The sequence below is a fragment of the Crassostrea angulata genome, chromosome 9, assembly GCF_025612915.1.
Source record: "Crassostrea angulata isolate pt1a10 chromosome 9, ASM2561291v2, whole genome shotgun sequence".
Classification (NCBI taxonomy): domain Eukaryota; kingdom Metazoa; phylum Mollusca; class Bivalvia; order Ostreida; family Ostreidae; genus Magallana; species Magallana angulata.
The window spans coordinates 18,882,815-18,900,243 of NC_069119.1; the positions used below are offsets into that span (position 1 = coordinate 18,882,815).

Here is a 17,429-nt window from a genome sequence, read left to right on the forward strand (position 1 = left end):
TAAATTCTTAAGGAAAACAAATACATCTCAATAAATACAATTTGAATTGGTGAAAGGGAAACATTCGAAGGTTCATAAATGTCACGTCATCTTTTTTTTACCCGGAGAAACTATTAGTTACAAAAAACAATTTTTCACTGATATTTATCATTAAAATTATTGACTTCTTTTTAAACGCTATCGTCCGGTTAATTTCATGCCTGGTGGTGCAATGCAAAATGCTCATAGACTTATTTTTGTTTTAAGTTATGTATTTAAACCTTACAAGCCAAACGAGGTGTTTTAAAAGAGAAATCTTGGACTTTTCTTTGATTCTATAAAACCTCAACGTTTGAACCCTGAAATATTTAAAAATATCTGATAATTAAAAAAAACATGCTGCATTGATATCTTGGGGACAGTGTATAAACTATCTGTATTTTTTACCAAGCATGATGACAATTATATACAGTCATTTTTCCTTATTTACTGATTTAATCAGTTACAATACAATTCCCGTTTCCCTAGTGTCTGTAATGGTCGTAGATTTGTCAGATGAGCTATCGGGTCATTATGGTGATAGGATTCCAATTTTCTGAAAAACTTCATCTACAAAGATACATGTATATAAATATTAAACAGTGGCAATCGGAAATCTTCCAAGGCAGTATACAATTGAAGGAGTCAGCAATATTTCAGTTACCCGAGAGCAAGTATATTTCTCGAAGCAAAGCTTCGTAAAGTAGGCTTGCATCGAGAAATAAACTTGCTCTAGAATCTTGCTGACTCTCTGGATGGTCTTCTTTAACTTTTTTTTTATACTGATAAAACAACCAATCGGGATAAGTTCAAATTTATATGATTGTAATTCTTCTTGTATCCAACATGTTAAAACGTCGAAATGAAATTATATTGAATTAGAAATATTAGAATTAAAACTATATGATTTTAAATATAAGCGATTTTACGGAGTATATTGGAATTTTTTTTTTTAAATAAAAAAAACCTGTTTAGAAGAGGGTCTATAGTTTAATAAAATTGGCGCACATTTTTGAAGGATATCATTCTTTGTTACCCACCCCTTCACCAAAATTATGAAAATATATATCTTTATGATTTATGTTGAAAATCAACTTTTTAACACATGTAACGAAGTGCAGAAGCACGCAACATGCGACATGCAGACCATCTGGTACGGGGGTCTTATCGGATACAAAAAAAATTAACATCCGTCTGTGTTTGCCCTGCTCCTGTTTTGTATTTCTCCATTGGACTTTTGATTTTATATACTGTTCGTTATCACCACATACGCAAAAGAGAAGTCTATACACATTTCTTTTAATTTTATTATTCAATCTGAATTAAGTAAAATCTTAATTCCTTTCGATTTGAATAGGTTTTATAATTATAACATTTGGTAAGTCTTTTTAATCTACATGTACATGCATACTCACCGTTCTTGGCGATATCTTTTGAACTTTTCTAAAAATCAACCAATGAACACTCTCGTAGCAACCAGGGGTCGTAAGCGACCCTCTATAGTAGAACAAGTGTGAATTTCTTGGAATGCAGGTCACGGGGTTAAATTTGGATTTTACTGCATGTCCTAAAATTGATATATTGTTATTTCTTATTAGCGTTTTACGTATATGAAGTATATAAAACTGCATCATCAGATGACCACGAAATAATTGAACAGTTTTGCTGCTATATAATGGCATTGTTATAACTTTTAAACTTTTGAAAATACTACATTTATCTAAACTTCTTACTATATAGATAAATACTTGTAGAGGAAAAACATTTCATTTCATTTCTTTTAACGACAAAACTGTAAAAAAATATCTATTTAAAGACCCTGATTGCAATTCATTATCATATTTGTAAAAAAAAACATTTTTAAGCAACAAAGGTTGACACATTACCAGATACAATGTAACATATCAGATAGAACTAAGTGTTCAATTGTAATTGCTACATACCGGGATGATATACGTGGTATCCATATTTTCGAAAATATTGGTCAATAGACGACAAACGTGCACTCGGGCTTTCCTTTTTACAGAAATAAAGTTTTAAAATAGTGTTCAAAGAGCTTTATCTTTTATTTTAAATGTATTTCTAATTGGGTATTGCTTCGTCGTTTTTGTTTAAAGTTTTAGTTTCATAACTGCAACGACGTAAGCCAAAAAATAAACAATTCACAGACACCGTGACAGTTAAAAGATAAGTTATTTGGAATATAAACAAATCAATGCAGCTTAAAATCAACTTTTAAGCTTTCTGCTTTGTCTATTATCGTGATAATTATCTGTATTATCCCTTGATGGAATTCAAATAAAAGCTTTATTGCCCAATATTTTTTTAACTTTTTCTAAAGCATTCGTGTAAAACACTTACAAAAACGTTTTTTCTCAAGAATGAAAACATTTACAACACAGAAGTTTAACTCTTATAAATGATTCAGACAAAAGACAATAGTGAATGCAATGAATTTCTGGCTATATAATATCATCTGGAAAGGAATAGATTTCCTTTAATTTTATTTATTAGTAACTTTGTTTTCCTAGTTTTTTTGTATTGTCTGCAAACTATACTTGTATCTTTGATATGCCCTACACAGTATTCAAAGTATACCTTGAAGAGGATAGCCACTACAGCAATACCGTCCTCCTTGTCAATTGCATCAGTAATTGTTCCGTATTTCGTATTGAAATGAACCATGTGTAGCTGTAATAACCAAAAATATAATTTCAAATAATTCTTCACAACTTTCACATGGCTTATCTGAAACAATAGAACCTCATGCAAGCTAGACAAAGACAGTTTATTACATGTCTATTTTTAAATATTGTTTGAACAAATATTCATAACCATTTATCTAAACATTGTTTTGCAATTAACTAACCATATTTCAACAACAGCAAACGCTGAAATAAAATGTTTTCAGTAGTTAAAAAATCAAAGTATGAGCATGAAAAGTAAAAAAATGTATATAAGGTTTACAATGAAATGCAATTTATTTTTAATGCTAACGATGATTAACACTCTAACACTCATTATAGACCATATCAGCGGAGCAGAAGTTTTTCATATAGCCATCTTCACTGTAAATTGCGACATGTTCTTTTGTTTACTGCTCTTTTTTTTTGGCCCATATTTACTTAAAGTTATAAAACATGTTTCAAGTAAGAAATGTATATTTAATGAAAATCTTAAAAACAACATGCAATATCCTTATCAAATATAATTCGTTTTCACTTAGTATACCTCAATCGGTCATTTTAACATACCTCTGCCGAAAACCTTTTTCCATTAATTGCGTGTTCTGTTCCCAAGTCATGTTTGTCCCCAAAGTGGAAGTGCCACTGGGCTAACTGATAATCAACATTGGAGAAAAATGGAATCCCTGTGATGAACTTCCGCTTGTCACATTTTCGGACAACAAACGTTGGGGCATGTCCTAAAAGAAGTATTAATGTAAAAAAAAAACCAATGAAACTTAATCACACATAATTTATTAACATCTATCAGTAAAATTGGCGTTGTATCAACACATGTGAACTAAACCGTTGATTACTAGTTTTTTCATTTAAAAAGTAATCATGTTTTTTATTGTTTCTATATTATGTTTTTAAATTAAATAAGCAAATTACTATTATATTTCATCTTGCATTAACCGAATACCAAACTCATCATGAGAGCTGGTTTCTGTCGTGAGCTAATACAGGTTGTGATATGATATTGGTAAAACTGCTCACAGTATTTAAGTTATTATTGCAGGGCCATTTTGGAAGAAAAACACTGGGAGTTTACCTATCGCTGACTACTTTGTCTTTAAATTTTCAGAGTGTCAAGGAAGCAGCCGTTTCCATTTATTTCGAAATTCAAAAGAGGACTATACATTGGTTATTTTAGTAAGTCGGAACAGTGATTACAAAATGCGATTCTACTATAAAATAAAATCATATTTCAATTTTACAAGCTTAGCCATAAAAACTTCAAATGGTTGTAAATATACATCTGCTTTGTTTAGATCTACTACCTAATTTCTCAACATAATCTAATTTTTATTTACTTAAAGGTCTCACGTTTAACTTTCTAAGATAAAATTTTTTAATAAAGAATGTTACAAAGTTGCGTTAAAATATAAATCGATCATTTTCATTTTCAACAACTGACTGGTTACTGATTTTGTAACTGGTTACCATAGTTTTAGCCGAGTAAATTATTAATCGATTAAAACCGCCATCCTAACACATATTCAAACAAAAAGTTGTACTAAATTGATGAATTCTGCTAGGGCTAAAAATCAATTCTAATTGGATTAATAAATATTGAAAAACATGACATATACATTTATGAATAAAGAAATCAAAAATTAAAGTGCCCTTATAAAGTTCCATACCATTGTTGATTAGATATCCATTGCACTGTTCGCCGTGGTTATTGAACTTCAGCCTAAATCTTTTCTTAATGCACTTACAGTGCTGAAGGTCAACTGGGGACTGGTTCTCTCCCTTACATTCCCGCCATGTTACTCCCCATTTTGTAGGGCCTGTGATAATACATATTAATTCAAAATGACATCTTTGATTATATCAATATCGATGTAAATAGCGGTATATTATTGATACTACTGTACTTTGATAAATATACAGAAATCTGATTTTATTGGTTTTCCTTTCTGGTTCGTAAATGTGTATAAAGGAGTTAAACATTTTATAAAACAACACAACCTGCGTCAGCCTGTAATGTTCTTTTCTATTCTTTTTACGAAATTGTCGCTATCCTTATAGTCCGCAAAATTTTTCAAAAGAAAGCATCTTTCTATCTTTACAAAGTTGATATCTATTTTAGTCTTAGTTTTAGTTGAAGTTGCAGTTTAGTTAAAAGTATGTAAGTTATTGTTATCTTTATAAGAGTTACTCAGAAGGAACAGCATGTATTTCATGTATAAAACATATCATTAAATTTTTTGAATATCCGACTAAGAGTAATAAAGACCCTGCAGTCCGTTTGATCAGTGTTTTAACTAAATCCATGTTACGAAATCATCCACATGCAAGTACAGTAACCTATAATTATGTTATGAAATAGGTAGCAAATTTTAGAAATCTTAAATTAAACCTTTCACCTCGCTCTCTGTTATATATGGTGATCGCTTGTGATAAAAGCGAGATGAAAGGTTTAATTTTTAGTGGAACAAAATTGGTCATTGCCTAATGATGTATGTAGATATAGAAAGGAAAAATTCAAATATCACGTGAATTCGTACGCAGAAAATGACTTAGATTGCATTTGGAAGAGAAGATCGTTATTTGGTATGGTTCCAGGTGTATAAGCGCAATCTTATTTTTTAAGAACTTTATCAGAAAAGTTTTATTTAAAGAAATAAGTTTGGAAAAAATGTTGACATTTTAGTCAATTTCCAATATACAAATTATTTATATTCGTAAACCAAACAATATAATTAAAGTCAATTTGTATAGATAGCAATGGCGTATGGTTTATTAACAAACTGTTTTCATTCTAAAAAAAAAAACACCTTTTCTGTAGCTGATCAGGTCACAAATTCAAAGTTCTTAAGAAAAGTTGGTAATTACATGATAAATGCTTAAGAATGACAATCTCATGTAAAATAAACTGTCATTACAAACCGTATTGGTCGCCGCCGTAAGAAAACTCATGATGTCTTCTGCAATCAACTAAGACAAAGGTTAAGATATAAATTACAATCCGCAAAAGTGTTTCCATGTCGTGCTCCATTCAGCTACTAAAGGTATTCAGAATGACACGGCAAGACCTAAACAGGATTATACAATTTTTCCACATGACATCTCAAGTAAATATAAAGAGCAAGAAAAAATATGATATAGTAATGTTATTACATATTTTCTTTTGCACGAATTCATTCTGGCTAATGTATTATTTTTTTGAACTGTAGCTTAAGGTTAATCTTCTAGATTGTGCATAGCTTTAGAAGAAGACATTGTCCTTTGTGTTTATTTTTAATTGAAAAAAAAAACAAAGCCCCCGTTTTATTTTCATCCCTTTCGTTCTCGTAGGCAGCAGGCAAATTTCAGTCTGAGGAAATTCCAATATTTCTAATTATCCCTCTTTCAACGAAACTTAGTCTTGGTAAATTCAAAACGAGGCAAAACCGTTTGCAAGTGATGAAAGGTTAGCATAACACTTTAAAAAGTATAAAGAACATGCTCCAAGACCAATTCATCGTGTTGTGTTTACTGCTTTGAAATCTTTGAATTTGTTAATAACAATAATTTTATCATAGATTACATAAATAAATAGTTTTATTCGGTAATTATTTACTTTTTGAATAAATATTTATTTGATTAATTTCATTAATTTATTAAAAAGAGTAACTGACACCAGACTATAAAACAACCGACATATATTTTTAAATTTCGTATTAGTTTCTGTAACATGTTAGAACATGTTATCGCTTTATAATTTCTGATTATGTATAAAAAGAAAGTATATCAATAGAAAGCAATAATAATATTCATACTTAGCAAGTTATTAACCTGAGAATTGATTTCCTTTTTGGATCATTGCCATATTATGTGACGGCTACTGCAGCAACGATCGGTCGCCTAACACCAGTGACCCTGGAGTTCAAATTAGATTATACCATCTACGAGTATAACAGTAGTCAACTTCATTTACATACCGGAATATATTTGCAAAATCGTGTAACATTACATATATTTAAACATTTTAAGAAATCCATTTTGATATTTTTCAGTAAAATTAAAAGCAAGTAATAAACTAAGGTGGTTCGACTCACTATTTATAATGTATTATTCAATGAGTCTGTTGTATATGTTATTTATCTCATACGTGTAGTGTATACTGAGTATTACCTGCGGATAAACCTTTGCTTTATCAAACGGGTGATGCCTTATCAAATACTTCCGGTCCGAACTGTTTTTGCCACAGCCCCTCGCTTTAACGCTTCAGTGACCTATTTTCGAACATTTGCTAGTAATAAAATAAAATGAATATAATTTTTAAAAATTAAATAAAATAAAATTTTAAAAAAGAAAAAAAACAACTTATGGATTAGGCCAGGAAGGAAGGCTTTGCCGAAAAGCTTTCGTTTATGAAGTAAACAAAAATTTATTTCGTTTTATCACTGCATGTGCTACATATAGTGTAAGTCAAGAAGTAAGCATTTAACAACTTAAAGTATTGGTATGAATTCTTTTATATCTTGAAAATGTTTTATTATTTAATTATTCTTGTTTAAATTTCTTGTGTATGTATGTACAAGTAAGTTTTTCCGAAAATATATATTTTCGAAAAGATAAATTTATGAGGAATTTATGAAACAATGAACGACAAAGGACGCGCTTCGCTGCGCACTATATTTAGACAGTTGAATTATCATAATTAACCAAATTAATACATTGTAAGACAACCTGCTTCGCTGCGCACTATATTTAGACAGTTGAATTATCATAATTAACCAAATTAATACATTGTAAGACAACCTGAATACCATACAATGTTAGTTAGGTGTTTATAAAATCTTAAATAAACTGTTTACTTTTTTTTATTATTGAAAACAAACTAAATAAACAAAACATATCACATATAGGCGATAAAAAAATAGACAATAGAAAGACGATCCAAACAAATAGGACCAATTAAATAACGTAGCCTTCACCAACGATTAATCAAATATTTATGCATAGATCATTCTAAAACAAACAATTTTAAGCGTTTTTATTTCTTTTGTGGAAAAAAGGGGGGGGGGGCGGTTAAAAATCAAAATACCTACAGGGCTGAATCATCAAATAACAATAAAAAGACAATCAAAACAAATTGATCAACTAAAAGATCATGGTCGTTACCAATGAATAGATAAAATAATTATAAATCAATAGATCTACAATAACACTTTTTTGAATTTTTCTTTTTACAACTTTTGGATTTGACATTTCAAACATTTGCTTTTGCATTTTAGAAACATTAATGCATGTTTCATAACGTTTTATATGATCATTGTATAAACAATACAATATAAGCTTCTTGTGGTAATCTTAAATATCACAGGTTCTATTTTTAAAATCATATACATTTGTGCAAACATAAATAAACAAGTGTTATGTCCTTAGCACTGCATACAAAAAAATGCAAGCCATTATAATTTCAGTCAATAAAAAATAAAAAAAATTACGTACATTAAATAGTAAAACAAGTAGGTTTTAATTGTTTCATATATTATTGATTTGATTCATACCTACCATTTAATGAAATTCAACCAGAGATCAATAATTAATTGAAAAGAGAGCTAACATTTAATTAATTTTGATAAAAATACAGTTTTATTTTTCACTCTCTGAGAAATATTGTTTTTCCGTTCATTCGTCCATAAAAGTAGCGGTAACTTCCACGTAGTTTGGATTGTAGCCGGCGACTACAGGATATAAAAATTCGGAGCAATCAACAAACTCCACAACACATATCTCCTTCTCGAGCTTATGATCGAAGACTTTCCATTGGCCAAACTCGGTGTCTAGAAGGAATCCAAATACTCTCTCCATAGTGCTTCCGGTTCTGTTCTTTGTTAGAACCTCGTGGTAGAGCAAGTGGTTGTTGTGAGCAATGTGCATACAGATAGCATCACAATCTACATGGTGGGCTCCGATCATTGACCATGCAAATTTCTCTCCCTCCACAACCAAATTTTTTCCGATGGCAGACTTTCTAGCGATTCCCAGCTCGTAGACAAGATTGCTTTTATCCAAAGGCTTTATAATTTTAATATCCAATTTGATTGCGTAGTAATATCTCCCGGGATAGCTTATGCCTTTTGAACAGTGAGTCCCCTTGTACTTGTGTAAACGACTGCTGCTTGGTACATCGGAGATGTTCATAAAGACCTTTCCGTCAGCGGAAATGGAAACGTCTTTGTGTGCCTTGTCACGATCAAACGTCATGTCTGGTTCTGCAAGTTCAATAATTAAACTTATAACAACAATACTACTACGACGAAGTAAAACCAGTGTTCTTTAAATACAGTGATTAAATTATGTTTTTACTTTGAATATCAAGTGCTCCTTGTTGTTCAGATTTCGGAACTTCCTTCCTTAAGCTTTGTTCTGTTTGCGAAGATGCTTCCTCTCTGTTTCCTCGCACAACAGCTTCAATTGCATATATTTTACAACATCACCTTTATGCATTTACAATTCCTTAGCGTTTGAATTAGATATAATTCGATCGGCCTTTCTGATAAAGATACCTGTACAATATACAGGTATATGTAACGGCATTTATGGAATATTTACCTGGTTTGCTCTCAATTTCTTTGTAAACAACCACTCTATCCAGTACTCTGATCTCTAGAGTATGTTTCCCCGTCATGGCTGGCTTCCAGGTAACCTCCATATTGTGGGTGCTTCTTTTTTTAATTTTCCATGAACATCTAGTTTCATTTCCTGTCAAAAAGTTATAAATTCATTTCATGTAAAAAGAAGCATTACTAAAAAGCAGATTATTGCAGTTAGTTAGATTGCGTTTTTCTTCATATAGAAAGGGTAAAACAAGGTTTTTTTACTATCATTGAGACTGTAATGGTAATATACGAAACGTTTTTTGCATGATTATTGCTTTTCTCATTTTAAACTTGATAAGATGCATTATGGTGCTTTTTTAAGATGCAAGCATGCAGAGCTGTCTACTTTTCTGTCAAAATAAGTCAAACTATATCCTAACGGAAACGTAAAATTAGTCTATAAACTATTCCATTTAGATATAACATACTTACAATATAACAGTTTTAAGGCTAATTAATACACTAATTGTTGAATTTTCATGAACAAAGCTAACAATTGCAAATTAATTTACATGAATGCCAAAGTGCTTTGCAACGGGTTTTACCATGGCTGGCCGCCATTTGTATTTTTGAACTGTTTGTCATGCTTCAGTATGGTAAAAATCGGAAGCCGTCATAAAACTGTATAATCCCTTTTCAGCGTAACCACGTCACTTTAATGAATAAAGAAGTGAGCTAGTTTACACAAGTTTCCACAATTTGACTTTGGGTGCAAAACAAAAGGGAAATTGTCATCGAGTCCTAAAAAAAATACATACTTTTTAAAGCTAAATTACCAACAGATCCAACTGATTTGAGATTATGATGCAATGGAGATTTTATATATATATATATATATATATATATATATAAATATATAATATATAATATATATATATATATATAAAGCACAGGGAAATTCACTTTTGTTGGAGTTCCACCTCCGCCCCAACCGAGGCTTGAACTCACGACCTCTGGAACCCATTTTCCTAGCAGTGAGCGGCCACCTCGCTACCCACTCGGCCATCTAGGCAGGACAAAAAATTTTGCTTTCGATGATGAACGGAACAGTTGCTTGGAATGCAGGTGGAATACAGTTAAATGACAATTTGAGAGGATCGGAACGATACACATTGCATAGATACACACATATATAATAAGCACAAACATTGCAATAACTCTCAAATTGACATATACCTGCCCATAGTAAATGATAAAGATATACATAAAGCACAGAGAAATTCGCCCCTTTTTGGAGCTCCACCTCCGGCAAGACCTAGATAGCCCAGTGGTTAGTGCGGTGGCCGCTCACTGCAAGGAGAATGGGTTCCAGAGGTCGTGAGTTCAAGCCCCGATATAAATATATATATCTATATATATATATCTATATTTATATATATATATATATATATATATATATATATATATATATATATATATATATATATATATATATATATATATATATATATATATATATAAAACAATCAAACAATATACATATACCTGTTGGATCCTTAACAACTACATCCATATTGATTTTGTTTAATCTGCTCCCTTCAAACGGTGCCATATTTTGAAAATCTTTTAGTTTGACATAAAAAGTTGCGGATGTATTAATTTCCAGTGAATCCACCAAGAGTTTGGCATTGCAGTTTGGTGGATAGGCTGACACTGACCAGACGTTGGTCATCTCCTTTAGCATGATCTTAAAATCTGAATTTAAACCCTTGGCGTTGAAACCAAAAGTAGCCATCTCATGTGGTTTCTTGTCAAAGCTCTGTGTGGCAAGATTCTTCAATTTCTTCTGAATTGTTGGATACACCTGTCAAGAGAAGGATAAACACACTCAACTACCTTCTTTAAAAGTCTTCCATAATTTTTTTTTGTCAATCATATTTTGATCAAAGTTAAATTCTTAAGTTTGATAACATGACTACAACATGTAATAACAAGACATTATGACCAACTAGAAAGTTCTAATCAGTACATGCATCATTTCTCATTTTAAATTTCGTGTTAGTTTTGAGAGGTACATGTAGTAATAACTGTAATTTTATGAGTAATTTACAAGCGTCAGTGAACATATAACCTGTAGGAAAGCTAAAGAGCTAGGGCAGGAGACGACTATGTTTGCAAACTTGTTTGACTCTTCAATATCCAACTTCATCTTCCGTAAGTTATCCTCCTGTGCTTTCAGGTGTCTCTGTTTCCTGAAGACCTTGTTTTTTAATTCTTTATTTATATGTATTCTCCTATTCCACAAAATGCGCTCTAGATTATCAAAGGCTTCGTCAATTTTATCCTTTACTGACTTCTCGGTATTTACAATTTCATTCTGTTCATCCTTAATCTCATTTAAAACTTTTTGTATTTGTTTACCGACATTTTCTATACTGGATATCTGATCTTTTATAAGTTGTCTTTTTGCATTTGCAACGCTATCAATATTATTGATCTTATGAAAGTTTGACTCGCTACAATTGTCGATTGCACAATTGACACAAACATTTTTTGGGCTTGATGTTTTAGTGCAGGAATTATTTAAAACAATATCTGCTCGCTCGCTAAACAATAATGGTCGGTTAAATGCATCCATGTTCTTGTTCTTATTAGGCTCGTCTAATTTAATCAGCGTGTGGTTTGTAGTTGCCCTGACACGCATATGTGCCTTATGGCATTCGTCGCACAGAAACTCTGCACATTGCGTACATCTATGAGTTGCAATTTCGGAAGGAAAAACAGTACAGCTATCAGTCATAAGCGAATATTTGACTTTGGCTAAATCCATCAGGTCAAGTCGTGTGTTATCACGTGGACATGTTTCATCAACGTCACTCACGGAATGGGTGGCATCGCATGTGGGGCAATGAAGCTGATCGTTCAGTTTGGTCTTTTTCATGCATTTGAAGCATAGAGAGTGTAGGCAAGGGAGCAGACGAACATGCTTTTTTTCGTCGTCAAATTCGTCATTACACAGATGGCACTTAAGAAACATATGTATTATCTGTTGCAATTCAATGGAATCATCTACAATGGAATGATATATTTATTCATTGAACAATACATGTTCATATAGCAATAAAGAAACAGCTTAAAATGTGTTTTGCTTTTTCTTACTCTCTTTTCCATTTCTTACTCTGTTCTCTGTCTGTATTTTCTTTAATATTTGATTAGCTTGTTTTCGCTTTTGAAATACATTTAACTATCCTCTCTCCAAAAATATTTCTGCAAGCCTTCTTCTTGAATTATACTCGATATCAATGATACTTTAAACAATATACATTTGATAGATTAAAAAACTCAAAGAATATGTATGGTTAAAAAATGACGAGTTTTGCTGTTGTAGTCTTTTTCAACAAAAAACTCAATCGGCCCCCTCAAGCTAACTTACACCTTTGCAAATGTACGCATATTGTGCAATGATTACGTAACAATATACTTAAATTTATATTGGGGTTCATATGTGTACTATATGTCCCATGTTGCTAAGTATACTACACTAACGCTTACCGGATAGTGCATTTGGATCACTCTCGCCTTTTGTGTAACCAATAATAGTTATTAGTGGTTACGAAATAACCGAGCAGCTACGTTTGTCAATACATCAACTCTACATATTTTGCGCACGTTCTCAATCTGTTCTCTATGCTGACGTCAGGGTACTAGGTAACGAAGTCCGTCCGAAATACTAGTTTCTAATATCTAATAGTAACTACTCTGTTGTGTTGTTGACCATTTTTAAAAATGCAACATTTTTCAGTCACAATTCGAGATAAACTATATCTTTTTGCCGATCGAGGTACACATCGCTACAAACTGTGATAGCTTATCTTGACTAAACAACATAAAAGGCAGCGTTTGTCGACTAACCAGTAAATGTACAAATTTGTCTTGCTAATCGAAAAAAAATACCAGGAATAACATGTTCAGCAACGTTTCATAAATTTTGCCTGCATGCATTTTAAGGTACATGTTCATACAATTTAAGGATTAAAGTCCCTCCTCTGACATTTTTTACGCCAAGAGAGCTTGTTTAACCTAATCATTCAAAATGAATTGCCTGTATTGTGATCAACATACATTAAACATATGTGTTTTAATCCGATACGAACAAATTTATAGATTTTCTTCCCTTTTTTGTTTTATTTTTTAAATACGTTATAGAAATACAAAAAAATTACATTAAAGAAATGAAATCATAAGAAATTAGTTCATAAGATTGTCTGATATTTTCTAATGCAATAAATATCCATTAAAACTTACCACTAGCTGCATACTTTGCCATTTTACACCAGAAAAAAAGTAAATATTTAAGTATTGTTTGTTGACTGGAACATGTAGAATGAATTTCTTTTTTATCTATGAGTATTCCGAACCCGATTTGATTAAGTAAGCAATATAAAGCAAAATTAATTTAGATGTGCTACAATGACTGCTCTTCTGGCGTCATCTTTTTACTACTTTGCTTTTTTAGCTCGCTACGTCAAAAGAATATTTTTTCAAGAGTCATAAATGAACAATGCGTTTTATCAATAAGTATATATAGTATAATATAGTCAACTAATAAACAAAAGGTCATTTACTCTTTATTTTAAAAATGTTCTTTTTTTTTCGCGTATCAACCTGTGTGTTATATTTTGTTTAATGAAACAATAATTTGAAACGCAACAAAGGGATTTAAAATTTGTAATTTCCTTCTTGTACATTAACCACTATTTTAATTAAAAACAAAAATTTGAAATAGAAAAAGATGGTTGCCATATCAATAAATAGATAAAAAACTAGAGACGAGCTCGTTGCAAGCAACGATTAGGTTTTCCGTCGTAGCTGCGTCATACTTGTGACGTATTACAAAAAAAAATATAGCTGACCATAGTACAATATTAGATGTACAAACACTGAGAAACAAAGTATTTTATTACCTAATCAAACGGATTTTGTTGTTTAATTACCAATTAAATATTTGCGTCTATTTTGAACTGCCGGTCATTAGACTGCGATCTATTAGACCGCCGGTCAACAGACTGCGATCTATTGGACCGCCGGTCAATAGACTGCAATCTATTGGACTGGCAACGTATTTCAGAACGCGGGTATGTTAATGTTACATCCTTTCGATAGTTCTCAGGGAAAGTATATTCCTTAACATAGACGTTGTTTTTAGTACTTGGTGAAACCAAATCCAATGTTATCAAAATGGAGTATCAAATAATCAACAGCTTTTAAGCCTCAAATAAGGTAAAAGACTATTTAAAATATAATGGGTTTAAGTCCCCCTTCTTTTGTTTAAACTACTATTAAATTGAGATGTTGTAATGCATGCAACAGGTTCTGTGCATGTAAAAGATGAAAAAAATCTTAGTATATTGCATAATGGCACGAAAACCATCTGCAATATGCATATTGTAAACCCCGAAAACTAAAAAAGGAATTAGATAATAAAACAATTAGTTAATGCTTGAACAGTCAACAGACCAGAATTTTTTTCCCTTGGTGCAGGGAACAGCTCAGTATGATCTATTGCCCTCGGCCGTTGGTCTCGGGCAATAGATCATACTGAGCTATTCCCTGCACCTCGGAAAAAATATTCTGGTCTATTGACTGCTCAAGCATTAAATAATTGTATAATATTTCTGTGACCGCGTAGATTTTACGGTGCTAGAGAATTCGTCTGGATCTGCATCGGTCGTGTGCAGTACGAACCGGGTGAGGGAATGTTGGCGTAAAGTGTATAAGGTATAAGGTTGTGGCGCGCTGTGGGCTGTAAGCTAAAACGAAGGGTAGGTTTGCCGTATTCCCGAAGGTCCACCAGTATACAGTTCCAGAGAAATAAACAGGCAATTGATGCAGGATTCCCCATTAATTGAACGAGACTCAACGATGGCAACATTATAAGAATTTAACAGGCAGACATGTTACAAACAAGTCGGATATGGCCAGTAGTGGCCTCCGGACTCAAGACTCTGGGAGAGTCGGACGTGGCCGGGGCTGGCCGCCGTATTCCAGACTGCGCATTGACAATTGTACATAACTATTTATAAGAATCTTAACAATGAGTATAAATTGACAGGTAATGATATAAGTAAGCTGAGTGAAAGGTTCACAGATATAAAATAATTAAATAAACTCAATGAGTCTTTGATGTCCAAGAAATGAAAATCTTATAATTGCACAATGTTGTTTTAAGAGATAAACGGTCCTTGAGACATGACACTCTGTCTCTTTGAAATCACATATAAAGTCTGAAAAGTGTCAATCACTAAATAAAAAAGTAACTTTGTAAGAAATAAACTGTGAGAAAAAATTAAACGAAACAGATTTTGAATTTTACAAGTAAAGTAATAAATAAATATAATTGAACAGTGCATTTTGCACGATGATACTACATGTTTATAAGCAAATACAGATCTTAAAGTAGATCCAGTGTTCTGTGATGTCACACTTTTTTGTAAAACTTTGAATTCTTTAAAAATTGTGCAAGATAGTTTTATTTATTTTATGTGAATATTATCACATGGATGTAATTAGAATTATTGGTAGGTTCAAGATATTTTCACACTTCATTTTATCCTAAATTTCCAAATTTTTATATATCTGACTTTTCTCTCAGTTGTATGTCTAAATGCTATAGTTTTTCTTATTCCAACGATTAATTTTGAAATATTTTTGTAATTTTAGTTTTCTGATAATGTTGACATTAAAATTAATCAAGAAAAATAAATTTCTGTCTACAAGATTTTACTTTTAACAAAAAAAGATACGGTTTTCTGATGCTAAAATATGCTTTAGTTTATGTTTATCTGGCATCTCAAAAAGTGTGATGACATGTATATTTTTTCAAACAATTGATGACATTTAAGTCTATTAAGTCGAAATCAGTTCGGTTTTTCAACTTTCCTCAGAGAATTTTACGAGTAGGGACCTACCTTAACACGTTGTCTCTAGCTTGATTCGCCGCATTTTATTCAAAGAGTGGGACTATGGTTATGCCCGGTACGAAGGTAAAAAGACCATTGGCAAACGTTTTACACGCATTTTTATCGAACGCAAGCGCCAATGAATCTCTTAGTATATATGCGGATATTCTGGAAATTTTACAGGGGGTTTTGAAGAATAATTTTGTATTTCGAGGAGGGGGAACATGCGCGGATCAGAAAATTTTTCCGGGGTGGGGGTTGAAAAGTCAGACGGTTTTTTGAGTTTCCCAAGGGATGTCCGAGGCATATTTGGTAAGTTTATAATGTACACGTAATTGAAAGAAATTTCGCTGGGGGGGGGGGGGGGGGGGTCTGGAACCCTTCCCCTTCTAGATCCGCGCATGGAGAAGACCGGTGCCGGTATTTTTACTGTAATTTTAACCATTTTTATTTAATTATTCATGTTCATAATTATCAGAAAACCAATATTAATTTTCAAAGCAGTTAAAACTTAACACTTAACATACGAACCGTTTAGTCTCGGTGAGTATTGCGTCCGCGTACGAAAGAAATGGCAATTTTCAAGAAATTCGTATGGACGATCTGTGTCCTAGGTCGTCCATCCGATTCTTTTTCAGACTAAAAGCTACAGACCTGCAGTTAGAGGTTGTCAAACTTTTATTGATTATGTCAATTAGTTTGTCTCAAAGAATCATTTTTTAAATCAATAAAGTTTTACCTTAAAAAAAAAAAAGAAATCGGGCACAATTTTCAATGTTAGCATTTTACAATTTTATGGTCTAATAAAATTTCAAGAAACAACTCTTCATTGCTTTATCCGAAATATTGCATGAAAAAAAAAATTACATCGCATTTTTTAAATTACAAAAGGATATTCAAAATGAACTTGGATTAACCGCTTACAAACAGGCATAAAGAGAGACTGAGAACCAATTTCTTCTCTCTTTTTTTTTTACATCAAAAGAAATTCAAAAATAAATCAAAATATATTTTTTCTTTGTATGCGTTAATGAAAATGTAGATCAGCAAGGGGTTCTTTGTCGTGCCAGCACCTACTTAACAGATTGTTACACGGGTCTACAACGATGACAAATATCGAAAAGGCAATATTGTGGGTGATGGATGAATGTGTAGTTTGTTTTTGAAGTTTATTTTTGATACATGTA

The 17,429-nt window shown here is 31.9% G+C and overlaps 2 protein-coding genes across 2 annotated transcripts; both read right to left on the reverse strand.

Moving 5' to 3' along the window:
• Positions 1-451: 451 nt before the first annotated feature.
• Positions 452-5,777, reverse strand: LOC128164237 (carbonic anhydrase 7-like). Its single transcript, XM_052828005.1, has 7 exons — positions 5,640-5,777; positions 4,388-4,537; positions 3,273-3,442; positions 2,617-2,709; positions 1,962-2,034; positions 1,434-1,585; positions 452-588 (listed from the first exon to the last, which is right to left on the reverse strand). The coding sequence occupies exons 1-7, from the start codon at positions 5,746-5,748 to the stop codon at positions 478-480; spliced, it is 858 nt and encodes a 285-aa protein (XP_052683965.1). The 5' UTR covers positions 5,749-5,777; the 3' UTR covers positions 452-477.
• A 2,591-nt stretch (positions 5,778-8,368) lies between these two features.
• On the reverse strand, positions 8,369-12,320 carry LOC128162540 (E3 ubiquitin-protein ligase TRIM71-like). Its single transcript, XM_052825771.1, has 4 exons — positions 11,415-12,320; positions 10,829-11,147; positions 9,297-9,446; positions 8,369-8,956 (listed from the first exon to the last, which is right to left on the reverse strand). Exons 1-4 carry the CDS (start codon positions 12,318-12,320, stop codon positions 8,370-8,372), a joined length of 1,962 nt encoding a protein of 653 aa, XP_052681731.1. The 3' UTR covers position 8,369.
• Between the last annotated feature and the right edge of the window lie 5,109 nt (positions 12,321-17,429).

What these genes read in the sequence shown, in the direction of transcription:
- LOC128164237 (XM_052828005.1), bottom strand. Translation starts at nt 5,748, where the DNA reads ATGGAGCACGACATGGAAACACTTTTGCGGATTGTAATTTATATCTTA. An exon ending in GAAAAAGGTTTTCGGCAGAG is followed by an intron (nt 2,710 to 3,272) that starts GTATGTTAAAAT and finishes TGGTTATTACAG; the next exon opens with CTACACATGGTTCATTTCAA. An exon ending in ATACCACGTATATCATCCCG is followed by an intron (nt 1,586 to 1,961) that starts GTATGTAGCAAT and finishes TATCAATTTTAG; the next exon opens with GACATGCAGTAAAATCCAAA.
- LOC128162540 (XM_052825771.1), bottom strand. Translation starts at nt 12,320, where the DNA reads ATGTTTCTTAAGTGCCATCTGTGTAATGACGAATTTGACGACGAAAAA. An exon ending in GCTCTTTAGCTTTCCTACAG is followed by an intron (nt 11,148 to 11,414) that starts GTTATATGTTCA and finishes TTCTCTTGACAG; the next exon opens with GTGTATCCAACAATTCAGAA. An exon ending in AGAAATTGAGAGCAAACCAG is followed by an intron (nt 8,957 to 9,296) that starts GTAAATATTCCA and finishes TTGAACTTGCAG; the next exon opens with AACCAGACATGACGTTTGAT.